This window comes from Nothobranchius furzeri, chromosome 5 (genome assembly GCF_043380555.1).
Source record: "Nothobranchius furzeri strain GRZ-AD chromosome 5, NfurGRZ-RIMD1, whole genome shotgun sequence".
In the NCBI taxonomy this organism is placed as follows: domain Eukaryota; kingdom Metazoa; phylum Chordata; class Actinopteri; order Cyprinodontiformes; family Nothobranchiidae; genus Nothobranchius; species Nothobranchius furzeri.
In genome coordinates this window covers 75,997,714-76,025,448 of record NC_091745.1, presented here as the reverse complement: position 1 = coordinate 76,025,448, position 27,735 = coordinate 75,997,714, and the positions used below count along the sequence as shown (strand labels likewise).

The following is a 27,735-nucleotide window of genomic DNA, read 5'->3' as shown; positions in this document are numbered from 1 at the left end:
TTTTAACAAGTAATCTAGAAAAACACTCAGTTTTTAATTATGATGGAAAAAACACACATGTATACAAGTAAACAAACACAATAGCAAACAAAATGAAGTACATTATTTAAATATAGAAGAGAGGGAATTTGTCTCTATTGAGTACGTTGGAAAAATGTACAAAACTAAACAAAAATACTGGAACTGTTGCCTTTGATGGTCGATAATATAGACCATCATTACATATTCTCTAGTGCAGTCTCTGTTTTGCATACAAGACCAGTCTGGTGTAAGAAAACCTTTAAACGAACCATGGGGGTGGGTGGGTGTAATTATGCTCAAACAGAACTAAGTGAACAATATAAATTTAACAATTAAACAAATTTTACACTTTATTTCTATTAATGTGACTTTATAAACAATTGTAGTAAATTCTCAAAATAAGGTATCAAATTATTCACAGACTGTACCGACCCTTGGCAGAGTTAGGGACCCCTGCCCTACCGTACAGCAGTGAAGACAACAGCAATGTAAATATCTACAGTTCAAGTAAGGATAGGAATATTGGTTACTTCTCATTTACTCTTATTTACAATATAGATGTAAAAATGAAAGTAAAGTGGCAAAAACTCAGATTTCAATGTCATTTACACATAAGTACATGGAGTTTCATTATTGTCTTTCACATATTTCACTTCATGTTGATCAGTAAACCATCCGGTCACTGCAGCTGTTTTTCTCCCCATTCACTGCAAAAGTGTCCAAAGCAGCAGCTGATAGGACTGGAGATCAAAGGAGGGCTGCCAGTCGCAATCCGGTTGAGTTCTGAAAGCTGATTATTCAGGTCTGCCCACGTAAATGTCCTGAGTTTGATGCTTAGCTGGAGGTAGTTGCAGGCTTCATTGTTGGATCATATCAGTCTAGTAATAGTGAACCTGTGCAGGTGGAGTCTTTGGGGAATGGGATGCACTATTATGAAAGGTGTGTGGTGTCGATGAAGGTGAAGATCCACGACTTTGGCTGGAAGATGGAGATCCTGAAAGACCACAAAAGGAAGAACAGTTACTGCTGATGTTGGCGATGCCTTCACATATCCTGTCTGCGACCTTGTGTGTGAAGGTTCTCACCGTTTTCCATATAGTTGGACCCGTGTGGTGAGATCAACAGAGTGTGTGGATCTCTGACATGTTTGGAGCCTCTTCCCCGTAACACATCAGCTATCTGCAAAAGGTTTATAACAAACTTTGGTAAATATTTAAAGTCAGTGGAGTAGTTATGTTTTAACTAGAGGTGGGAATTTAATGACGTTGCGTTAATTACAAATAATTATTTTAAAAAAGTGAAAAAATTAGCATGACATTTCATGCCCACCATATCAATAAATATAATCAAACTGCACTTCTAACAGAACTGCAGAGCCCAGGCTACAAGAGATATAAATCTTTTTTATGTGCTCTATCACAGTTAAAAATACGATTAAATGAACCCTGACAAATCACCTATCATGAAAAAAAATAAAGGAAGTAAAAAAAAATCTACTATTATGTTTTCTAGTTGGTAGAAAGCAGGCAGGAAGTAACTTTACCCATATGAACTTTATTACAGCTGGAGGAACAAGCATATTGTAACTGTCAGCAGAACTTCCCCTGAGCTCTACACTACACCTCTATATGTATCAGCAGTGCTCTGCTGCCACCTAGTGCTCAGTTCAGTACGTTAACAATGTTTCATGCCCATTTACACTTAATCAGTGACACATGTACTAATATTTATGTATCCCAATAAATCCCACACTGGTTACCTTTATAATGAGACCAAAGTAATGAAGTAGACCTTGTGGTTACAGAAATACACTCATAAAAGTGTGGGTGTGTCATCTGTGCCTCACTAACATCATTTATGATTAAAAACATGTTTGGGTGCAAATTGTTTTGAATGATTAAAACATGATTATCAGTCTTATTGATTACAAAGCCTCTAATTAAGTTGATTGATTTTTCCAATTGAGATCCCCCCCCCCCCCCCCCCCAGTTTTAAAAGATCTTGAGGTTTAAAAAATGATCCAGGTGAAAAACAGAGTACGTTTCAGGTTTGTCCTCTAGAGGGAGCAACACTCTCATTATCATTCTACTCTTGACTCTACTGTTGCACCAATGTGAGCTGAGTCATCTAGGTTTTTTAATTGTTTGTATTAGCTCTAATGTAACTTTGGTAAATCAACGCGATTTTCCGTGTCAAGATTATTCTGAGATGAAAGTTTGGACAGTCACGCTATAGTTGATTATTGGTGATTCTGGTAATCTCTTTGGGGTTTCCTTCTTTCCTAAATGGGATTTCCTTTAACCAACAACATACAGCAACTACAAAAAAGCAAAACGCTACCGCAAGGAAGGGATTTATTTGCAATGTGGTTTCCATTGAAACAACGGTCTTACTTTTTTGTTTTTGGCCACCATCACTGGGGTGTCGTTGTGGTAGTTCTTGAGGCTGCTGTCAGCGCCACTTTTCAGGAGCAGCCTTGCAGTGTCCACCTGACCTCGACCACAGGCGATGTGCAGCGCCGTGTTGCCGCTGTATGACTGGCTGTTGACATCACATCTATTCTGTAAGAGAGAGAAACCGAAGGTTGAGATTCATAAAGGAAGCCATATTTGGTCAGGTGAGCATCAAAAGTCAAAGAATAGGTCGAGCGGTGGTAGGAATGACTTAGACCAGAAGGAGATAAAGTAAAGAGATAACTTTCAAAGAAAAAATGATGAAAACCAGAAGAAGTCTCTTGATGTATTATGTACATCTGCAAACTCTGATAATAAAGGTGATCTATGAAAGCATTGCACATTCTTGGAAGACCCTTTGCTTGTACTAAAGACAATTTACACAGTATGATGAGCTGGAAAGAGAAAATCAGCTTGTTTGATCAAAGCTGAGTCACCTTCTCTTTCCTTTTCCTCCACTGCCTCACAAATCATTTACCTCAATGAGGAAGTGGACCAAATCTGCATTATTGCTCTCCACTGCATGCATGAGGGGACTCTGGCCACTTTTGACATCCTAATAATAAAAAAAAGGAAGTCAAAAGATGTAAAGATTGAACATTTAAGATCTGCAATACTGTGAAACGGTAAGTCTGACTGACCATGGCATTGATGTCGGCTCCTGCGTCCAGCAGCATTTTAGCCAAGTCCTGGTGGCCGTGCAGCACAGCCAAATGCAGAGGGCTCAAACCTGGGGACAGCAAGCAAAACCAGACTTTACATTGTTGCCTTGTGAAGTGAATGAGGTCAACAATCCTACAGCATACACACGTTTCAACATTACAGCTCAGAAATAAAAATATATTTTTGCAAAAAATGGTGGGGAAAAGTGTTTTTCCCCCTTTACACCTGAGTTGTCTGCTGCTTTATGTAAAGATTTACCACTGCAACTTGTCAAGTGCACCAAAACACAAAGAAAAGAAATGTTCTCATCCCACCTACACAGAGTTCAACCCCCACCTGATAACGGGCTCACATATCCCCTAACCAACAACGCACTGCTGAGGCGGCTGTGGTTAGAACATCTCTGAAGGTCTTGATGTTGCAGCAAATGTGGGATCTGGGTTGTCTGCAACCCCTAAGCTTGATTATTAGGTTTTATAAAACTTAATTAGTGCAAAACAGCTGCAGAGAAAATACTGATCAACATTATAATTTCTTAATGATCATTTATTTATCAAACCATGCTATTCTACTGTATTTACCCTCAAAGTTCCTGATCTCCAGACACGAGGAGAATGAGGGAAAGGACAGCAGCACGGACAGGCACTCCCGCTGGTCGTATTCACAGCAGAGATGGATCGCCGTTTGGCCGTGACGGTCCAGGACAGAAGGGTCGGCTCTCGCTTGCAACAACACATCCACCATGTTGGATTGTTTTGTGATCACTGCCAGGTGAAGGGGAGTCTATAAGAAGAAAAAATAAAGTGTTTAGATGACCAAACAGGTGTTGTGTTACTCTGTCACACACACACTGGAATAGCTCATTTTATATTGTTCTTTGTTTTTTGTCAAGGCGATTTTAACCCTCCCACTGTCCCAATGGGTGACCCCGCGAGGAAAGTTGACCATTGAGCAGGATTGATGGTTTATCCCTTGAGGTCCATGTGGCTTGGGTGAGGAGTGAGCACCACCTCACCCCTGCCACGTGGACCTCAAGGGATAAACCATCAACCCTCAATGATCAACTTTCCTCACGGGGTCACCCATTGGGACAGTGGGAGGGTTAAACAAGTATGAACCAATGTAAATAACTTTAATTTTACAGTAAATGGTTTGTAAATGTAATTATAACCTAAAGTTGGTCCGGCACACTTGGCAGTTGTGCTTGCTTTTAGCATCCCTAGTGTCCGTTATTATTGTCTGTGGTCAAAATGAAAATGAAACTTATCTCCTCGCTGTGCGATCGTCTTTTTAACGCCTTTACTTAACAGCTGAAATGTCTCCCCAACCTTCATTAGTGTCTACAGGAGTGATTCATCACTAAATTAAACATATCAGCTGTGTTCGTGATCTTAAACATGCTGGAAACGAGCTGGAACCAGACTGCAGGAAGTCCAACAGGCGGCGGCCCGCAAGTCTGAACTTGCAAATGCGGTATTCCGGCCACAGAGGGTGGTGGGGGTCTGGGTGACATTTCATTGACCGTAAAGGGTCTTTTCAGCACAAACTGGCTAAAAGAAAACAATTTGAAAATATGAAGAACTTGCATAGTGTGGCTTTAAGCTGAGAAAAAATTGTTGTCATTTCAAGAAAGACACTCCTCCATAACTTGTTCTGCATGATGAAGATCAGTGTCACATTTAAACAGTGTCTCTGGGCTCTGACGACACCTAAAGTAGGTAAACAAAGAACTTGTGTGGAAAATCTGGGTCAGTAAAGTGGAGCTGAAAAGAAAGACAGCAGCTGAGGTGCATTTTTAAGCATACAAGATCATTTTCTTCTACTTGATTTTCAGCACAGGGTCACTAAATCCATCCTCGACGTCAATAAACAAGCTCACAAATTCTCAATTTACGATGAAGCAGACATTTGGCATTTCTGATTCAGGTTGTAATCTATGTTTTGAACTTTGTAATTACTTTCTGGTGTGTGTGTGTGTGTGTGTGTGTGTGTGTGTGTGTGTGTGTGTGTGTGTGTGTGGTTGCAGCTCGCTACCCGTGTGATTTATCTCCGACCAATCAGCAGTATGTTCATTTGGAATCCCAGCCAAGGCAGTAGTAAAGTGTTGGTTCAGATCTGTGGCTCTAACTACCAACTCATACTAACTACTACTAACCCATGACTGAGCCATGCGATATCGTATACGGAAACCATAAAGCCCCCCCCCAAAAAAGAGCAAAGCACGTTGAAAAAACTGCGACCTCAGGATTTGCTAATGTCAATGGGTAAAACTTGACAATCAAAAGGGGAAGGCCCGCTCATTCGTCTGTTCAGATACGATGTTGAGAAAAACACGAGTTCATGTCAGGTTTGTGACAAAAATGCTCAGCATGCTCTGAGACAGTAATGCTGCAGAAACATGAGTTAAGAACACAGTCCAGTGTCACTCAAGCCCTACCCTAACTCTAACCGTAACCATAACCCTAAACCAAACCCAGCAAACTAAAACAAATGAAGGACATAAAGCTCTAATATGGCAAAAGAAACTGTAGTTGTTAGAAGAGTTACCAAAGCGCTAAATGAAATTTCCTCAACCATCTGGGATGTGACTCTGGATGATCTCAGCATTAATTACCATGGAAACTGTGTCAAATGAGGCAAAAGAGGTCTGAATTCATCTGCTGTCTTAAGGAACGATCAGTTCTCGGGGGCTCACAAAAGGAAGTTGTCTAATCTGAGCATTTTGGCAGCTATTCGGGTCACACAAAAATTAGGCAACCGGGAAGAGATGGCGGCTCAAAGTTTCACTTTTGTTGCATTCCTATCCTGTGTGTGTGTGTGTGTGTGTGTGTGTGTGTGTGTGTGTGTGTGTGTGTGTGTGTGTGTGTGTGTGTGTGTGTGTGTGTGTGTGTGTGTGTGTGTGTGTGCAATCTGTTCCAGTAAGAACTGACAAAACAAACAGTGGGAGAGCCAATGTGTGGCATTCCTTCATTGTGTCAAAGCAAGTGTTTCTCCCTTTAGCTTCCCTGAACCTCATGACTCACGCCACACAAAGACAGACTGCACACACACGCGTGTTCGATTTCATAATTTGAGCTTCTTATAATCACAACTGAAAGACAAACACCTTAAGGAGCCGTGAACGTCGTCTAACACCCATTCTGTACTATAGTTAACTTACTTGTTGTGAACCACAGATACGTAATGCACACAGACGCTGTATTCAGCAACTAGTTGTCTTCTTTAGCTCTATGCACTGAGGTCTTTGTGACAACTCTATTGACCTTGTAAATGGACAATATCAACTGTCTGTAGAGTGCTCCACTAACACAAGGTCTTGCTGTGGCAAATTACACAAACTGCATGCAAATAAAGACGAAGTTGCCAACTGTCTCCAACGGTAACTAAAGTTGACCCAGAACGTTGCTAGATGTCACCATGAGACAACATATGCTAATTTGCATATAGTGATGTCGTCATGACATGCTGTGTTGGCGTGTTGCTAAAAAAGTCACAATGTGGTCTTCATATATATATATATATATATATATATATATATATATATATATATATATATATATATATATATATATACATATATATATATATATATATATATATATACATATATATATATATATATATACATATATATATATATATATATATATATACATATATATATATATACATATATATATATATATATATATATATATATATATATATATATACATATATATATATATATATATATATGAAATTATTTGTGAAAGGGTAAAATCGACTAAAGGGTTATTAAAGGGGCCGTTTATGCCCAAGTGAAAAAACATTTTTTTCCATTTTATAAGTGTGTTACACGGAACCGAGTTGTTTAAACGTTTTTCAGAGGCACAATATGCCTCCACATATTTACTACGAGGAAGATGACGAGGGAGGTTGGACCACGGCCCATTATGGTCGCCGCCAGAGAAACCGCCGGAGAGGACCAGCGGAACGGGGAGAGCGCCGAAGACGGACACCCGAAGCAGCCAGCCGAGGTAGGTGGGTGGATGACCCGGAGTACCCCAGACGGCGCTCATATGCCTCTGTCACGAGGGAGGGCCGGACTGAGAACCGAGAGAATCCCTTTGGGGGACAAGGCCGTGCCCGCCGACCGGCCTCGCACTGCGGGAGAGCGCGTGGAACAGAAAGGAGAAGAGAGGAACGACCTTTCTGGTCGTCTGGAAGAACAGCCCAGAATAAAAGTTGTGCAGGGGGTATAAAAAATTCGTTTGAAATGGTGACAAAGTCACGACGTCGGCAATACTGCATAAAATAATAACAAGGCTAAATTTAATAATCTTTTAGGAAAAAGGACATCCGACAGTTAAAAACAGGAGTGGACTTTGGAAGCAGCGGATCGGACCAGCCCACTTAGATCAAATCATAATTGAATACCACACTGGGGGGATTTTAGTTGTGTCATTCAATCCACAATTGCACAATCCTTCCAAGCTGCACCTCATGGTTAAAGAGACTAATCAAGCTTTGCAACTATATAAAATGTGTTGCCAAGACGCATTGTTAAAACAAATTCCCTCACTTTTTGAGCTAAATTCACCTTGTATTATCGTTCAAGATCTTATCCCAAAAAAATGATTTTCTTCTTTTATACCAAGTCCCCCCCCCCACCCCCAGCCCCACCCCACACACACACACACACACACACACACCGCCACCACCACCAGTTTTACTGCTCTTCAGTGTTAAAACCATGTTCAGTCATCGAGTGATTCCCAGAATGGACACATCCCTATTTACTCTGAAGCCTTTTATAGCCATTAAAAAGAGCCATTGGTGCTGGCAGACGGCCATTGCTTCCTGTAATGCACCTCAGAGTGACTAAACAAGAAAACCTCCAACAACGATAAGAGATAGGGTGGAAAGGAAGTGAAATGAAAGTTAAAGTTGAGGGACAAAGGAGCAAAGAAAGGTGGAAATGCCAGATGGAAGTCCAGGGGAAAGGCAGGAGAGTTTAGGGAAAATCCCTTCTCTTTCCCTTGAGCGAAATCTCATTTATAGACATTCCTGCAAAATGAGTTGATCAACATGAATGAGATGAAAAGAGCAGAAGGGTGGAGATTTATGGGTATGAAAAACAGCCCCAGGGCATAGGCAGTGCCAAGCACACGGAAAATGGAATGTAGCAGAAAAAAGAAAATGTCTTTTTTCTGTAACGGGTGTAAAAGCGACTGCCGCTGCACAAATAAAAATGACAGTTTTACGTCAGCGTTGTTGACAGTTATTCCGATAGCATCAGTCAGTTTTGGTTAAAGTCTCAAACAACGATACGAAAAAATACAACAGTGAGAGAGCAAGGCTGTCAGATAGAGAAGCACACGCAGGAAGGGAAAGTCCCTGTAAACTACCCTCTGAACCTCAGAGCAAGGTATGTTGAGAAACAGCACAGAGCAAAGCAGGCGGGGAGGGGTGATGGTCATGTGACTTCTCGGAACAAGGATACTAAAGCATACATAAACACACACGTGGACGTTTCGTTTCTGCACGCACATGCACATACACACACTAGTGGAACAAAAAGGTGTGCCAACGTGCACCCTTCCAGCTAAAAGCAAATACTGAAGCGCTGCATTGCCAGCTGCACCACAACAACATGTAAACAACTTGCTGTAAGAAAAAAAAATGCACTAAATCATCCAGATGTGTTTTCAGGCAGGGTGCTCAAAAGGTTTCAGTCACCAGACCTCACCTATCTCAATGCCACACACACACACACACACACACACACACACACACACACACACACACACACACACACACACACACACACACACACACACACACACACACACACACACACAAAATCATCCAGATGTGTTTTCAGGCAGGGTGCTCAAAAGGTTTCAGTCACCAGACCTCACCTATCTCAATGCCACACACACACACACACACACACACACACACACACACACACACACACACACACACACACACACACACACACACACACACACAAAATCATCCAGATGTGTTTTCAGGCAGGGTGCTTAAAAGGTTTCAGTCACCAGACCTCACCTATCTCAATGCCACACACACACACACACACACACACACACACACACACACACACACACACACACACACACACACAAAATCATCCAGATGTGTTTTCAGGCAGGGTGCTCAAAAGGTTTCAGTCACCAGACCTCACCTATCTCAATGCCACACACACACACACACACACACACACACACACACACACACACACACACACACGCGCACACACACACACACACACACACACACACACACACACACACACACACACACACACACACACACACACACACAAAATCATCCAGATGTGTTTTCAGGTAGGGTGCTCAAAAGGTTTCAGTCACCAGACCTCACCTATCTCAATGCCACACACACACACACACACACACACACACACACACACACACACACACACACACACACACACACACACACACACACACACACAAAATCAGCTGTCACAACAACAACAGAAAGAGGACTGGTGCTGTGCGTGTTTTTGTAGCCACACTGATAGCATGACCGACGTGGGAGTATCAGACAGCTGCCTTCAAACCAATGTAGTGGAAGGCAAATCATGCTTTGACACACACACTATGGTTCAGCGATGGTGCCGATAGTAACACTCTGTCAAAAAATCTCCACCTTCAAAGCTACAGAAACTCAGGATTTGTCATCAATATTGTGAAGGAGAGAGAGAGAGTGAGAAAATAAAAACCCTACTAGTTGATTTCTGTCTTTGGGAAGTTGGTCAATGCTGGAAAATGCCTCCAAGGTTTTTCTAGTCAACTTAATGTTTTGTAAAGTGAAAAGTTCCTGGCCTCATTTAGATAAGTGTGTTCTTTATGCCTGGTATTCAGACAAAACCACACCATCTGGTAGGCAAATGAGTGTGATGAGACTGGTGCCTGTAAATCTTCCCTTCTGGTCACAATTGCACTTGACATAAAGCGTGTGCTCATGAAGCAGCAGCAGCATCGTATGTGTGTGTGTTTGTGTGTGTGAGAGTCAGTTGCGTGCAAGCACTTTCATAGACAGGGCTGACACAGGATATCACAAAACCTATGTTGTCAAGCCTCCGCGATAAGGAAAAAAGAACAACCGGTGATAGCGGCAGCATTACTTCTGGTAAGCATGCCTGCAGCGCCTGTGTGGTGTGAAACCCCAGCCCTGTGAACTACAGCTCTGCACAGCTCAGGTGCTTTTTCTGTTGAAGGATGAAAAAGAGGCAGCTGGCAGAGTGCAGATAAAGAGGGCAGTGAGGTTAAGACAACAAAGGGGATAGAAGGTGGAAGGACTGGGTTTGAACCAGTGGCTGGGACAGCCCTGGGTAAGGAAACACATTCCTTGAGCACATTCCAGTAAAGATACTCAGCTTTATAGGTAGCTAAAGGACCACAAAGGTTTAGTCATCTCATTAAAAGTGTTATAGATGTATTTATCAGTCTATAAACATTTAAAATGTACTTTATGTTTAATTTTGCAGCATCTTCTGATTCTTTTCCCTTTTATGAGGAACATGGGATTTAAAAATGTTAATGAGAAGCATTTTTCATAAGGTTTAATTGTTTTGGCATTTTCATTTGAACTTCGCATGATGCATCCGGCGTGTAAACCCCAAAAAATTCCCTCAGCTGATTGTTGCAGGACTATTCCCTCTGTAAAACAAAAGATTGGAAATCACAGACACCGTACTTCCCATAAACCTGTTGACAAGCACAGGTTGAGAAACCAGGAAGGGTACATTCCACTTCATAAGCCTGAGCTGCCATGCCTAGAACTGTATTTGATAACGTGCAAGAAAAGGAGGAAACTAAGGCATTTCCTCTTTAAGGAGGTGGAAGAATGATTTTTTTTACATGCTGAAGCTAGGTTAGTAGTTCCAAAAATACTTTCAATCTGATTTCAATTTGTTCAGGTGATACCATTTCAGACCTTTCTTTGTATGTGAGAGATCCACATGTGCAAAAGGCCTCTAATGTCTACGGACTTGTTACTGGGTGTGCTATTGCTGGTGCATTTGCCTCACCTGACGAAGATTGTTGTGGATGTCCAGGCCTTTGTGAGCCAACAGCAACAGTCGGATGAGTTTGCAGACGATAGACATTTCCCCCTGCACCACAGCTATATGGAGAGCTCTGCAGTAGACACAAACGCAAAACGTTTTACCCGAACACAAAACGTGAAATGGTGCATGTCAAGGAATATGCAGAATGTCAAAAGAGCAAAACCAGAAAAAGATGGTTTGTTGTGTATGTGGTATACTTAACTCAAACTGCAAAACTTAAAAGCAATTTCAAGCAATTTCACTTGGAAGTGGTCATACACTCATTATTGCAATAAATCTGCGGTGGTCTCTAGTGTGAATGAATGCCTTGTGAGGAATTTTTTGTGGAAAAAAAGCTCTGGCGCTCCAGTTTCAGGAAGCTGAAGGTTGTCGGAGGAATGGGAGACGAAAAATGGCAGGATTTTGAGTCTTAACCATTAATATTCATGGCAGGAAAATGCCTTTCCACTGATTGGCTAACAGCAGTGTGACTCGTCCGCCTCCATTCACTTTTCTCTCTTGGGTTAAAAAGCAGCTAGTGCTAAAAGTTAGCTTCTGCAAGCCAAGACATGCACTGCTCTCCTAATTGCTAAATCTAATTCTTCTGCTGTCACAAGCCAGGCCAATTTCCCTGCGACAGAATAGACTGGCCTTTTTTTTTTAGTTGACTGTTTCCCGTCCCTTTTATTTTGTCAGCTAGTGCAGGAAAAGGGGGCAGAGGACTATTTTCATGCTCAGGACACATGAGAAACTCAGAGTGATTGACCGTATTTCAACGACAACAAGTATACGGTGTGTTCATCGGGTAACCTCTGCTTTAAAATGTCCTGGAGAAATCAACTGAAACATTTTCTCGATGTACATGAAATCGGTGAAACGTTTCAATCTGGTTTTAAGGCCGGACACAGTACAGAGTAAGCCTAGCAAATTACTTTTTTTGGCTAATGATTTAGGTTATTGGTTGTGCTACTACTGCAGGATTTGACTGCAGCATTCGATACCGTCGACCAGGACATCCTGATTAAACGCTTGGAGAAATGTGTGAGCATGTGAGGATCAATTCAAAGATACTTTATTAATCCCAGAGGGAAATTAGAGTTTCAGTACACACATGACAAGAATTGGTGACTGTGGTCATTCGCAACCCTGAGTCGCGCTACCTTAATAGAGATGAGGGTTACATGAGGATTGGTTCAGGTGGAGGGGGAAAAAAGCACTTCAGAGTTACCCTCCACAGGGAGGGCAGCTTTGTTAAGCAAAAAAAAAAAAAAAACACCTCAGACAGAAATGCAACAGACTTCAGACAACACAAGTGTCCACTAGGTGGGGTGGTGGGTTTGGGACTCTCCACACTTCAGTTCCTACAGCCACGATAAGCAGCGCATGTCACCTCAGTCTGAACAGGGGGGTTTGGAGTGTGCAGTGACTCCTGGAACGAGTCTTTGGCCTTCACAGCCCGAAGTCCCGCCCAGGCTGTGATAGGAGACAGAGTTGCCATAGCGACGGCATTCCACGTTTATTCGGGGGGGGGGGGGGGGGGGTATTTGTTGGAGCCTTAAGCCTGATTTATGCTTCTCCGTCTGCGTCAGTGCGGAGACACGCAACGCCATTATCCGTCCTTGTGTAGGGCTCCGGCAGGCACGCAAGTACGTACGGAGTCGAGCCCACTTTTTTAAACATCCGTCAAACGAGACGGATTACGCAAGCTTGTGATTGGTCAGGACGCCGCTGTTGTTTACAGCGCCGCCATTGCAAAGAGAGCCAAGGATAACTAGCGGCAGACACGGAGAAGCTTGAAGAATACCTCGCGAAAAAACTCTAAAAATATGAACGTTTCATCCTCTCGTGACTGGAGGAGTGAAAAGATGCGCAGCAAGCGTTTTATTTGTGGACGTAAATGACAGGAAACGTGGGTTTAGAGGTGGGGAGCGCATGAAGCGGTGGGAGAATGAGACAAACATGTCCGTGTTAAAAGTCTCTTATATACACAAAAAACACAATATAAACAAACGATCTTGGACGATACATGACAGGATACCACAGAACAGCGCTACGCCCTCTGTGGTCCTGCCGGGCAATTGCTTTGCAACACTCTCCATGAGACGCAGAAGTAAAAGAGCAAAACGCTTCCGTTAATCCGTACATGTCTGTCTCTTGCGGAGCTGACGGAGAAGCATAAACCAGGCTTTACAGGCTCAAGGGCACCAGATTCAGATTAGAAATTGTTTTGGGGCCAGACAGAGATGATTTCCTCTCTGTCTTACAGTTCCTTGGTCCTCAACCTCTCAAAATCCCAATAATGGCGTAAATTAATCTGTTCCAATCCGTGCTGATTCATCCACTCGCTCCTTGATGGTATTCATCTTTTTTGCCAGAGCCTGAATCTCGGCCAAAGTTCCAAGCCGGGATCAGGCCAATATTCCACGACAGCTCGTTAATTTTCCGGTAAGCCAGGAAGCCTCCAAGACCAATGAGCAGGAAACCTGACACCAACACCACGAATATCCACACGTCTTCAGAATCCTCTACAGACAGCTGAGATAAACAAATCAAGATCCACTGTTTCCAGGAGTCCATGATGTGTCCAACTGGGTCTGTCCCAGAGGGGCATCCGGGAGCCCCTTCTCCTGTTCTCATCATTGAAAAAATGTTATCAGTCGCGTTGAGTGACCAACTGACCAGATCCATTTTAGTGATTTCAGTTTCCAGTTTCCAGAAAAAATGCAGAAGCAGCCATGCACCAGCACACTTGGATGGGAGATGTGGCATCCGGAGATGCTGTCCCAAATTATGGAGTGCCACAAGGGTCCATACTTGGACTACTTTTGTTTTCCATTTACCTGACATGATCTTTTGAAAGTATAAGGTCAGTTTTCACCTGTATGCAGACAATTGTCAGATGTATGCTCCATCAGGGATGGACTGGGACAAAAATTCAGCCCTGGCATTTCTCTGTGGGAACACCCTGCCCCCAGGATTGGGATTGTTGATTCCGTTCTGGAAGAGTTTGGTTACAAACCTCAAAATAAAGATGGATGATGATTTATTCTTCGAAAAGCATGTTAAAGTGACTGTAAGCTCATGTTTTAATCATATTTTTCTAAGATTAGAGCTGTGTTGTCATGGGCCCACTTAGAAATGGTCATACATGCATTCGTTACTACACGCTTCAATTATTGTAATTCCCTGCTTGTCTGTTGCACCTTTCTAATCTGATTCACCCGTACAAACCCCCGCATTCTGTTCGCTCTTCAGGTTTGCATCTTTTGGTTGTTCCACCAACAAATAAGAAATTGTGCTGCGATCAAGCATTTGGTGATTCATCCATCCATCCATCCATTTTCTTGCGCTTATCCAGAGTTGGGTCGCGGGGGCAGCAGCCTAAGTCGAGATGACCAGACTTCTCTTTTCCCAGCCACTTGGGTCAGCTCTTCGGGGGAATTCCAAGGCGTTCCCTAGCCAGGCAAGAAACATAGTCCCTTCAAAGTGTCCTGGGTCTCCCTTAAGGTGTCCTCCTGGGTGGACGTGCCCAGAAAACCTCACCAGTGAGGCATCCAGAAGGCTTCCTAATCAGATGCCCATGCCACCTCAACTAGCTCCTCTTGATGCATTTGGTGTAGTTGATCCAAAACACACTTTTATAAAATTTCCTTCACATTAACCTTTTGTTTTGTGGATTTTTCTTAGCTGTTTTATAATTGTGTTGTGAGGTATCTTGGTTTTGGTTCATTAACATTGTACTTCACTACTTGACTGCTTTTTGTTTTATTTTTTTATTTGTGCATGTTATTTGGTGCTGATCAACACCCTAATTGTTAACCAGTGCACTATAAATAAAGTCTGATGCTGATGAATTTTGGCCCCACACTCAGAAAAACCCTAGATCCGCCACTGGTCCAGCCCTGCCATAACATGTCAATGCCGTGTGTTCTGACAGCTATAAAACCCTTATCTGGGGGTCTAAAACCTTTACGACACAGTAGAAGACGCCTTGTGCACAGCTCTTTGAGACATGACTTTGTAACATTTATTGTAAAGATATTCAATTGCTCAGCTGCAATGTTTAATCATGAACTACGCCCGATGTATTTCGCTGTTTTTAGCCTGTATAAAAAAAAGATGGTAAGAAAAAAAACAAGAGATTATTAAAAAAAAGATTTACATATTCAGAGAGTGTGTTTCAGAGACAAAATAACATCTACCAAGTGGAGATGAAGTAACAAACTTTTGGTTTGTGTGCTCAAATTCATCAATAAAAAAATTGTGGTGATTGGTAAGAAGACAAAACGTTTAAAATTTTCTGACAATTGTATTGATTTACAGGCAGGAGTCAGAGTTCTCTCATCGCATACTCTTATCACGACTAGAGGGAAAACCACTGTATGTGGTCTATGGTAAACGTACAAACACAAGCCAAGGTTCAAGACAGGAGAGAGCAGGAAACTGAGCAGGAGGGCTTGTGTGATTTTTTTAAACGTTTTTCGATCTCATACTATCAAAAGAAGCAGCTTCCAGTAAGAGACAGATTTGTTTTTATGTCACATCCTGTTGTCAGTGACAAAGGCAACATACTTTCTCCTCTGTGTGCTGAAAATCTAGCCGTAAAGCTGCACAGCTTCTTACAGGGGCTTTCTGCAGGTCTGCAAAGTCAGCTTTATCCAGTGGAGAAGCCTTGAGCACTAAAGCAAAGCCAGTATGCAACAGGAAGCAGTGCTTCTTGATAATAAGTTAAAAGTGCTTCCAAAAAATATATGAGGTCAAAAATAAGTTCAAATACACTTGCAGTACTTCCTGTAAGTGATGCACTTGTCTGACATGTAGTCACCAAAGATCGATTTATCTGTCTGTGATGCAAAACTAAAAATAGTCTAGACCTTTACTTTCGCAGGGAAAAAAGCAATAATATGTCCAAGTAAGTAAAATTAAATAAATGTAAGTGCATCTGCATTTTTAACAGACATCACTGAGTATAATGTTAAAGTGTCAGTGAGAATTGCAATGGCAGAGTAAGTTCATGGCGTGTCCCTGACATCAAAGTGAAAAGCAGAACTTTAGTGTTTTGAGAATGACGGTTCTTTCCTCAGAGGATCCTTGTTCCTGTAAGTGACCTCAGTACTGTAAATAAAAGCTCTGTATCAGCAGAGAACTGGTATTAAAAAAAAAAAAAGAAAAAGGTACAGCGTGTCACACTGTGGCCCCGGCTTGCCACAGACCAGGCATCAAATAATGACCGGGTATTTTGTTCTGACTCGTGGAGGGATGTGTCACTCTGAACTCAGAGAAAAGTGTTAAAAAAGTGATGCTCTGGTGAACAAAGACAGATGACAGCTGCAGCTCGACCTGGTGATTAATTACTGCATCTGAACTTTGCTCGGATGCAAAAGCAACCTCCTTAAAAGAGCTGCGTGAAGACATCCTGAGCACCCTGTGACACCCTCTTCTATCTGCATCCATCTTTCTCTTTTCTCCTAACATGAAACTACTGTTTCTTCTTCCCAGAAGTGCAGCTGACAGGAGCCTGAGATAACCTCGGGTACAGCGTTGCTGACGCAGGCAGGAGTCCCTAACCTGCTACGTTAAAGAATGAGAAGAAAAAATCTAACGAGAGGCTTGCGAGAAAAGGCGGCATGCATGTGGTATCCTGTTTGGTGTAGAGGGTGAGGATACAGACAAGTAGACTGACGAGACTAGAGTCTGACATATCCTGTGGTCTGAGGACCAGCTGAGTAATGACGTGATGTGTCAGTTTGTGTGAACATCAAAATAAAATAAGAAACACTGAATTCATTCACATCATCTTGGACCTTTATTTTAAACAACTTCCAGAGAATTTGTGAAAGTTAAATCTAAACTTTAAAGGGACATTATGGAAGTCTGACAGCCAAAACATGTATAGAAATAATAAATGTCTTCTTCATACATTCTCCTGCAATGTCCTGGTCCTGTAGAATGAGCCCTGGCATTTTTACTGTGATTGCCTGTTTTTCTGTAAAATCACAGAAAAAGAGAGATGCTCGGGTCGAGCAGGCTGCTTCATGCGCGTTCACGCTCAGGCATCGCCCGTAGCATTTGCTATCCGTAGCTTTAGCAGCAGAGAGAGAGGCAGTGCCACTTTGTCGCTGTTCCTAACGCCTAGTGACAAAGCTAGCTACATTTCTGAGGACCCTTAGCGACTTTCTGTAGAACTTTCTTCTAAATATTTCCTGCAAATTAGCAACAAAATAGCCATTTTCGCTCCGAACCGTTCTTTGAACGTTGTTTCAGCTGTCATCAAGGATATAAATGTTACAGATACAGAGGACTTCACTGGCGCTTTAGCTCACCTAGTAAGACGTCGGACTCTCGTGCAGAAGACCTGGGTTTGATTCTGGATGTGAACATAGTTTATTTAGAGTTTATTTTTTACATTAATGGTATATTTTTTTACAGTAAGATGCCCAAATTTTTATTTGAGACTCACCGAACAGCATTGAATTCACAGATAAAAAAGATGTGGGTTCAACTTTCATTTTGGAACAATTTTTCAAGCAAGGGAAGGGAATGATCTGAGCATGCAGGAGGACTGACCCATCATAAACCTTTGTCGGCTGTGCTGAAGAGAAAGGTACAGAACCACATTATTTAATTAATTAGCTGTGTGCGTTCTCCTGTCCTCTGTCCTCCAGGCCACACACACACACACACACACACACACACACACACACACGGGTGTGCGACGGTGGCACAGGAGTTAAGTGCTCGCCCCGTAATCAGAAGGTTGCAGGTTCGAGCCCCGCTCAGTCTGTCGCTGTCGTTGTGTCCTTGGGCAAGACACTTAACCCACGTTGCCTGCTGGTGGTGGTCGGAGGGACCGGTGGCGCCAGTGCTCGGCAGCCTCGCCTCTGTCAGTGCGCCCCAGGGCAGCTGTGGCTACTTCGTAGCTCATCCCCACCAGTGTGTGAATGTGTGTGTGAATGGGTGAATGACTGATTGTGTTGTAAAGCGCCTTGGGGGGTTCCAGGACTCTAGAAGGCGCTATATCAAATACAGGCCATTTACCATTTACACACACACACACACACACACACACACACACACAGGACTCTCAGCTGTTATTTTTGTTAAGGATTGTGGACGTACAGCATGCTAGCCTCGTGCACGAGCCTACTATTGAAGCTGCCGTAACACTTTTGGCCTGAGGGGGCAATCGTGAGCATAACATTTCAAAACTCCGTAAAGTCCCTTTAAGAAGAAAGCCATGTCGCAATAGCTAAACTACATATTCTAAATCAGAAATGTCAAATTTGCTACGTAAAGCAGCAAATTCTGCATTTTGGAAATTATGTATGATTTTTAAGAAATTCATAAATGTGATGTGTGCATCACTCAGCATTAGCCAATAGCATTAGACATGTCAATCACTGAGCATGAGCGTACGTTTGCAGAAGCCTGATGCAGAGTTAGAGACATTTCTAATGGACAAGTACATCTTTAAAATGTATTAGAATTAATAAACAGCTTATAGTGAGAATAATTAAAACATGTTTTATCTCTGTTGGCCGGCTAGAGGAAAGCGTTCACGGACGAGAGGCATTGCTTCCAGCCTTAATCATGCAAGTAAGGAGACTGGCTTCAGGTGCAATAAAAGTTTCAGCCTCTAGATGGAGCCATCTCAGAAAAACTCTGCATTTCTGCTTTAACGACTTAACCAATAACTTTCTAAACACTGTCTCTATACTTCACTATCACGAGGGACACTTGTACCAAATAAGGGGTGCCCAATACTGGTCCTGGAGGGCCGGCATCCAGCATGTTTTAGTGGTTTCTCTGCTCCAACACACTTGAAAAAGTGGTTGAATCATGGATGCAGTTTTGACTTTAGAAGTGTGTGTGTGTGTGTGTGTGTGGGGGGGGGGGGGTTTACAAAACCAGCATGAGGACCAGGGTGGGGGGTTGGGGGGGTATGGGTGGTCTTTAAATTAAGTATTGACCCTTTGCACGTGACGTCATGCCACTCATGTGACCGCCCCCTTCGCCATGATGGACGGCAAAAAGACCATTTACACCCGTAGAAATTCCAGTGAAGGTAGTCAAAACGAGTCAGTTTGTAGCTTTTTATCACTTTTATTTAGTTGATTTGACAGTAAAATGGTTTTAGCTTGCTGCGTGGTCGGCTGCACTAACAGACAAGGACGTAAACTCAACTCATTTAATTTTTTAATAACTTTGATGGAGACCGAGGACGGAGATGAACTGCAGCGATCAAGCAGTCCTCAGATTTGCAGCGAACATGTTTTTACCGGGTAAGATTAACGTTAATTTATTTCACGAGGAAGACAGGGACAGGGATGAATGTGATGTGTTTCTACTGGTTATTGATAATCCTGATGGATGGGTATTTCACCACGGAGGCTGCGCGCCGTCCACTGTAGTGTACAGCGAGACAATTATTAACAATATCAAAGCTCCGATGTATGATTGTGTTAAAATTACATTATTTATTTATATGAGCGTCGCCGTTCAGAGATCTTCTCATTCCGGTGTGAGAGCAGCAGCTGAACCCGGTAACACCACCAGCAACAGAAGCTGGTAGGGATCCGGACTTTTTAAAAATCAGCTTTGGTGTAAAGTGAAACGCTGTTTACAACATAAAGTTATAAATCCAGAGGGGTGAATTTAGGCAAAGTCAGCAACATGTTCACATCTGTGAACAGCTGCAGAGAGAACGTAAGCTTTTTTGATCGCAAAAACAATTTCAGGCTCTTCTTTTCCCTTTGTTTAGTAATCGTGTCGCTCACTGTTTACATGCTTTTGCCGTCCAGCATGGTGGACCCACGGGATTAGGTGACCAAAAATATGTAATATATGATAGGAAACAGGCTTCAATAAAAGCGGTAGTTTTCCGCTTGGTCCTAGTGCTCAAACGGTGTCTATTTAATTTGGCGTAATATGGTTTTGGGATGGTAAAAAGTGCTGGGACAAAATTTGACTTTGGACAAAGTAGAGGGGGAAATGCGCCCCCCCCCCCCAAAAAAAAAAAAAAAAAAAAACTACAGCCATGTGTTGAATCACATGTGCAGCAGCTCAGAGTTAAAATTATAACATGCTAGATAACGGCCCCCAGGACCAGGAATGGGCACCCCTATTATACGTAGACCTTCACAGTGAGATCAGATTTGCAATCTTTGCTCTTTCAACATGATTAAATTCCGAAGTCAGATAAAAGTCAGTGTAGATGTTTCCATGTTTCCAGAACATTCATCCTTCATTTAGTAGTATCAACAAGTCAAGTTCACCTCTGAAGCACACTTAACACAATAGTCATATCGCTACTACTCCACCAAAAGTTCAGAATGGTGCACATTTCCTCCATCTGTGCATAGATTTAAGTTAAATTCCCATTATTCATCTCAAATGGGTGAAATTCATCTCTGCATTTGACCCATCTCCGTGGGGAGCTGTGAGCTGCAGCAGTTGCCACGCTCAGGAACTTTTTGGTGGTTTAATTCCCCAATTCAACCTCTTAAAGCTGAGTGCCAAGCAGGGAGGCATTGGGTCCCAATTTTTAAGTCTTTGGTATGACCCGACCAGGAATTGAACCCCGATCTCCCAGTCCCAGGGCGGACACTCTACCACTTGATCACTGAGGAGGTAGATTCAGGAGTAAACTCACAGGCTACAAACACAAGGCAAGTGCATGTGTAATATTTTAGAAGCATTTATTGGATTCTTAAATTTGTTCAGTTTTCTTTTGGGGGGCTTTGTCTTATGGGGCGACGGTGGCACAGGAGTTAAGTGCTCGCCCCGTAATCGGAAGGTTGCAGGTTCGAGCCCCACTCAGTCTGTCGCTGTGTCCTTGGGCAAGACACTTAACCCACGTTGCCTGCTGGTGGTGGTCGAAGGGTCCGGTGGCGCCTGTGCTTGGCAGCCTCGCCTCTGTCAATGTGCCCCAGGGCAGCTGTGGCTACATCGTAGCTCATCCCCACCAGCGTGTGAATGTGTGTGTGAATGGGTGAATGACTGATTGTGTTGTCTGTGAAGGTTCTCAGTCATCCAGGTCATTGTAGTCTAAGGAGCTTTGAAAGAAAAGCGTCTGGACTTCTTTGAGCTGCTTGAAGACGTTTCACCTCTCATCCGAGAGGCTTCATCAGTTCTAGAGTGGGGCCAGGCTTCACAATGAGCTCACCCGAAACTCTGGCTGAATAGGACCCACACTCACACCTTGGCTCATGTGTTTATGTAGAAGACCATCAGGGGGTCTTTTGTTCCCTCTTCGGGGGGGGGGGGGGGGAACACTCCCACTGGGTTTAAATCTGGGACTCTCCTAGCCTGGCAAACCAGACTAAATAAATAAATGTATTATTTAGTCTGGCCGTGCTCCATTGACGGCTCTCAGTTGTGGGGCGGGTTCTACCGTTGTCTTTCAAATGATCTCCGCATTCCACTGGACAATGAATGTGACATACTCTTGTTTCACTCTGTTGCATCATCCCACCCACCAGGCATATATAGTGCCCTGATTGGCCCACAAAGCGAATAAAGCTCTGTGATTTGTTCACTAAGCAGATAGAGCACTATGATTGGCCCACCATTATGGACCAATCACAGCTCTTTTTGTGTTTGAAACCCCCCTAGAGAGCTGTGATTGGCTAGCCAGAGTCCTGGTAGGAGCTGCTGAGGTTCCAATGGAGCATGCCTAGACCATTCTTTGCAAAGCAAGAATTTGGTCTAGTTCATAGGCTAGGTCTCTCCACCATTTGACCTTAGACCTGAAGAAGCCTCTCGGATGAGAGGTGAAACGTCTTCAAGCAACTCAAAGAAGTCCAGACGCTTTTCTTTCAAAGCTCATTAGATGACTGATTGTGTTGTAAAAGCACCTTGGGGGGTTCCAGGACTCTAGAAGGTGCTATATCAAATACAGGCCATTTTTACCATATTTTCACTGGTTTATCAGTAAGTGGCTTCCTGTAGAGAATAGATTGTGTCATCCATCCAGGATTGTGTCATAGGTGGGCTCTCAACATGTGATGGGTTACTGAAGCCAAATGCATTAAAAATAATGCATCATAACGCTGGTTGAAATCTGGTCCAAGTTCAAAGAATAATATAACCTTTAAATTTTGGTTCTCCTCTGATTATCTCAGCTGAAACTCAGTCTGTGTTTTTTCATGTGCATCCAAGTCGATCAGCAGCAACAAACTGGAAGACTTTATCCTAGTTTACATGTAAACTAGTAAATCAGGGGTGCCCAATCCTGGTGCTGAATGGCCGGTACCCAGCATGTTTTAGCTTTAACCCTGTTTCAGCACACTTGATTTCACTCTGCAGGTGATTAACAGGCTTCTGCAGAGCTTGATGAGCTGCTGTACACGCGATTCAACCACTAATTCAAGTGTGTTGCAGCAGAGAAACCACTAAAACATGTTGATACCAGCCCTCCTTCCATTCCACTATGGTAGGTGGTGACAGGCACCCTTTCATATAGGCACTCTTACAGTTAGCTTATAGTCCAACAAATAGTAAACAAAGGCTGGCGTTAGTGAAGCAGACGGAGTAAGAACAGGATATTTGAACCAGTTTGCCGTCAGTCAGACAAACCCCTTTACATACATAAAAAACTGACTTCAGTTAATTTAAGGAATTCGTTTGGTTTTCTGATGTGCATCTAGACGCACTGCCTGAGTTCTGGTGGGGTCACTTTATACAAGTAAACTGATCATCTTTTGGGATTATTGTGTAGGTAAGTCCACAGACTGACTGAAAGCATGAAGCAGTTTCTTGTTAATCAAGACATCTGCACTAGTGCAAACGGCACACACCACAGAAAAGGAGCGAGAGAGAGAGAGAGAGAGAGAGAGAGAGAGAGAGAGAGAGGGAGAGAGAGGGAGAGAGAGGGAGACAGAGAGAGAGAGAGAGAGAGAGAGAGAGGGAGAGAGGGAGACAGAGAGAGAGAGAGAGAGAGAGAGAGAGAGAGAGAGAGATGAGGCAGATAGATAGAAAGCGGTAAATGAGGAAGTAGGGAACGGATGTTTGGGTTTTTTGAACCCATTCATTTAAAAATACAGAGAAGAAAAGAGAGAGAGAAAGACACCTGAGAAAAACCACAAACATGTAGAAAAACTCGGCCCTCTCTGGTTTTCCCGAAACTAAGGGGGCTCATTGACGTAAGAGCACTGTCACTCCCACTTTGCATACACACACACACACACACACATACACACTCGTTGAGATACAGTGAGAAAAAAACAAGAAGGGGATGAGAAAATTTCTTTCTACAGAATTCACAATAAGATTCAAACAACCACAGTGCAGCAAGTGCTGCAAGTGCCGTCAAAGGCAACCACTGTCTTTGTCACATAGTCCTGCCTGCAAGGTGGATAATGAATGCTTTAGAAAGATGCATTGTGGTAAAGAGCTAACATGTGAAGCATGCATTGGAAGTATGAAATCTACCAAGGTGAAAACTAAACTCACGTTTGCAACAACAAAATATTTTTATCGGACTATTGTTTGCTAGGTTTCTTTACTGGAGATGTCAGCAACTGCATGGCATCAAGAGGCTTATATATATATATATATATATATATATATATATATATATATATATATATATATATATATATAAACTGGAGATGTCAGCAACTGCATGGCATCAAGAGGCTTATATATATATATATATATATATATATATATATATATATATATATATATATAAACTGGAGATGTCAGCAACTGCATGGCATCAAGAGGCTTTTTAAATGTTGCTCATTATGAGTTTCTTTTGTGTGGATGTAAATGAAGCCGACTCCTTTTGAAACTGCCTCATCAAGGTCTTGTTTAGTTCTTGGACTTGCTCTGTCTTCAGTCACCTGACTGCGTGGGTATTCACGTGTGCCCTTGTGTCAGTTTGTCATCACAGCAACTGTGTGGGAAGATGCAAAATGCTGATTTCAAGGTCGAGTTAGCCATGTGTTAAAGTTTAGTATTTGCATTCACGTGGTCTCAAGACGGTCTGCATGGTGACCTCTGTGTGTAGTTAGCATGTACCCCCCCATGCACGTGACTTTCTCCAGAGTCTCCCACAGACCAAAGCATCGACACAAGACTCAAAATTCTCCCTACGTGTGAAAATGTTTGCATGTCTCTGTGTGTCCTGTAGGTTCCCTCACAGGAAGTGAGACTGCAGTGGAGATTTTTAAAGGAGTGGGAGAGGGATACTGGTCAGAGCCAGGTGAGTCACCGAGATAAAAATAAATAAACTGGAAAGAAATGCCAAACATTTTACTCTCCGATTGCACAACATCAAATATTTTGTTGATGATGTTGGAAGGCTCTGTGTTGAGACTACAGAGCTCCGGGAGTTGACGTCACTTCTGCCGGCATGCAACAGTTCAAATCGAAACGGCGCCATCTTGGCAGGCAGAAGCCCGCAGCTGGGCTATTTGTTATTGTCAGAAAACTCAATCAAACGGGAAATATGGTAGATTCCTGTTGTGCCCCAGGATGCCGGAGCAGACGCGGACGAGATAAGGGAAGAGCCTTCTACAGGACTCCCCAAGATCCAGAACGCTGCAAACGTTGGATCATAGCAACGAAACGCGCTAGCCTCCAGGCTAAGATGAAGCTGTGGGATCCCGAGAGTAAAGGTTTTCACTTAAGCAGCGACCACTTCACATCAGGTAGTTAAACCAACGTTTCCTCAACTGTGTTTGGTATTTATTTTAAATGCTTTTATTACGATTCTTAGTGGGCTTCCTAAACTTATTTTGGCGTGGCTTTTTCTGTCTTATTACTCATAGCAGCAAGTAAACATCACGTAAAACGTTGCCTTGTGATTTCTGCGTGCTGCCGTTTACGTGTTTTATGATCACAGCAATTAACCGGCTAAGCTGTATTTAATTTTTAAGCAACGGTTGATCAATTGTCAGATCACACATAAAAAGCACTTTGGATTGCTATTATCTGTCTCACCGAGACGGATTTCAGACAGATCCTGAGACGCTCCTGCCTGACATTTTTATTTTATTCACAGAAAAAGACGTGATTTCTCTTGGCGTTCAGTTTATACATTCAAACAGCACAGCACTCTATTTAAACTTGTCACATGTAAATCTTTGTTTTTTTGTGTTTTTAGCGATGCTCCGGAGTAGGACGAGGAAAAAAGTATAAAAAGTGAAATACTACCATATTATTTTATGATTTTATGAATATTATTAGTATTATTGGTGCATTAATATTACCTAAGACAAAATATTACCTAAGGCAAATATAGCCACAAATCAATAAAAACATTCAAACAACAACTTGGTTTTCATAATTTTCTTTCTTGGGATGACATGATGCAGCTGTTTGGTGTGACTTTTGTCCTCAAGCTCTTTCATGGAAAACTATGATGGGATGAGCAATCTGCTAAAGAATTTGGGTACTTTCAGCAAAATGATTACGCCCAGGACCAGCAAAGGTGTAAAAAGATGCTAAACCATGCGTGGGTTCTTGCTTATGCAACTTGTGCCGCAGTTTGCTGGAGCAGCATGGCTTACATGTGCTAAAATGGTCTGCCTGCAGTCCAGACCTGGTACTAAATAAAGGAAGTTGGCTATAAGCCTGAGAAAAATAACAAAAGGAACAAAGTCTTGGACTGAAAAACACCTCAAATGGAAAATATCAAGGTTTCAACACTACAGCAACGGATCAGTTTAGTTCCTAAAATGTTACAGATTTTTATTAAAGGATTTTTTGTGCGATTTCCACACAGTTTCGTCAATTGAGATGATTTTCCACATATTTGTGATGAATTATAGTTTAAACAACTTATAAATACATTTTTGTAATAATAGAAGTTTCCACTACAGTGGGTATGAGTATTTGCATTTGGGTCAGGTGTTGAGCTCAACCATATTTGTGACTTTTGGCCAAGATCTACGATTCTTCTCAGTCTGCTAGAAATAGTAGGACTGTGCATTAAAGTGATGAAAGCTCTGATCTGTTTCCTTCTTCAGTTTCTTAAATTCTTGACTGATGAAGGTGAATCGTGGCATTGTGTAGTTTTCTGCAAGCATCAGTGACTTAAATCTGGATGGATATTAGCAGTAACACCTCTCGTGTAAACGTGACAGCAGATCTTTTCTGAATGAATCAACATACGTGTCTCCATCTTCATCCTGATGCGTAGCCAGAGAAATCTCAGCCAGCAGGTTTTCAGGTTGAAGGGCTGGTGGATGATGTGGCTCTGGGACCACGTGGGGCATGTAGTACACCGGATAGTGACCTGAGCAGGAAAAACAAGTCAGAATAAGAAAGCCAGGAGGCAGAGAAAAGAGTAAACAAGTACTTTTAAAGCAAAGTGCTGCAGTGTGTAACATTGACCCAGAAATATGCTACTGGGTGAGCATGAAAGGCTGCAGATAAGCTGACTGGATGTTCTCTGAGTTTAAGCTGCTGTGTGGTGCCACTGATTCTCCAACCACATGAGATGTGACCCACAAGCCAGTAAAATCACAGAGATGGATGCTGATAATGCTGAAGATCGAAAACAGAAACCTGATAACCAAGATCATTTCCAGGGATTTTAGTTTAATCTGATCTTTTAAGGGGGAATATTCTCAGTTCTTTTACTTTAAAATAATACAATTGTAACGAAAAATGTTTAAAGTAAGAGCAATTTTGTACTAAATCACCTTTTTTCATGATTATGAACAAAAATAAGTTCTTACCATAATCATAAATAGGGAAAAGGCAGTAGGGGTATCCATCTGGACCCTGTCCATCCTCCTCCACCCTCCTGATGATGGTCATCGGTGCGACTCCAACCCTGCGCTCATGATCCCCCCCGGCTCTCCCCAGACGAACAAGGGAACCCAAGTCTCGCTCCTCCACCGGAGAGGAGCGGATTCCGCTCGCTGCTGGAGTCGGTGACGGCGTCTGGCTCTCAGGTTCGAAGGGAAAGGGTCGTTTCCTGAAGGGAAGCTTTAAGGAAGACGCGCTGCCCGCTGGCCGTTTGCGAGGCGCACGGGTTTCTGTGCTGTCGGTCCCGGTGCTCGCTGGAAGTGCAGGGGAGCCGCCGCTCGGAGCGTCCCGGGAGCAAATGTTACTGTCCGGAGTCCCAGACCTCCCACGCCCTCGCGCAGTGGTGCTCAAATCCAGCGGCGCAGTGGCGACCGACTGGTGGTCATCAACATTCATGGTACTGATCCTCGGCATCAACTGGAGACGTTTCAGGTGACAACCAGCCCACGTTCAGATGGAATAATCAGGCTAATCCAAGAGGACAGATTGTGCGTAAATCCTAAAATACAATAAAAGTGTTGTCAAGTCAAACCATTCTGTTTGTGCCTCTGGTGTTATTTAGGTAATACGCTATCAAAATAACAGGTTCATGCAAATCTGTAACACTGATAATAATGATAAAAAAAACTATCCAGAAAAAAACTTGTGCGTATCCCTGCGCACCTACATGACCGTGGCGCAGTGGAGCTGCGCCAGTGCTCATCTGCTGATCATGAGCGCCTGTTTGACACCTCACCAGCGGCTCTA

The 27,735-nt window shown here is 42.8% G+C and overlaps 1 protein-coding gene across 1 annotated transcript; it reads right to left on the bottom strand.

The window, feature by feature from the left end:
• On the bottom strand, positions 1-27,735 carry bcl3 (BCL3 transcription coactivator). Its single transcript, XM_015950328.3, has 9 exons — positions 26,916-27,735; positions 26,347-26,470; positions 11,206-11,314; positions 3,719-3,920; positions 3,116-3,204; positions 2,953-3,030; positions 2,415-2,582; positions 1,107-1,200; positions 1-1,015 (listed from the first exon to the last, which is right to left on the bottom strand). The coding sequence occupies exons 1-9, from the start codon at positions 27,400-27,402 to the stop codon at positions 900-902; spliced, it is 1,467 nt and encodes a 488-aa protein (XP_015805814.3). The 5' UTR covers positions 27,403-27,735; the 3' UTR covers positions 1-899.

Coding starts and splice junctions, on each gene's coding strand:
- bcl3 (XM_015950328.3), bottom strand. CDS start 27,402: ATGCCGAGGATCAGTACCATGAATGTTGATGACCACCAGTCGGTCGCC. Junction 3,031..3,115: donor GAGCCGACATCAATGCCATG/GTCAGTCAGACT, acceptor TTTTATTATTAG/GATGTCAAAAGTGGCCAGAG. Junction 1,201..2,414: donor TGGTGGCCAAAAACAAAAAA/GTAAGACCGTTG, acceptor AACCTTTTGCAG/ATAGCTGATGTGTTACGGGG.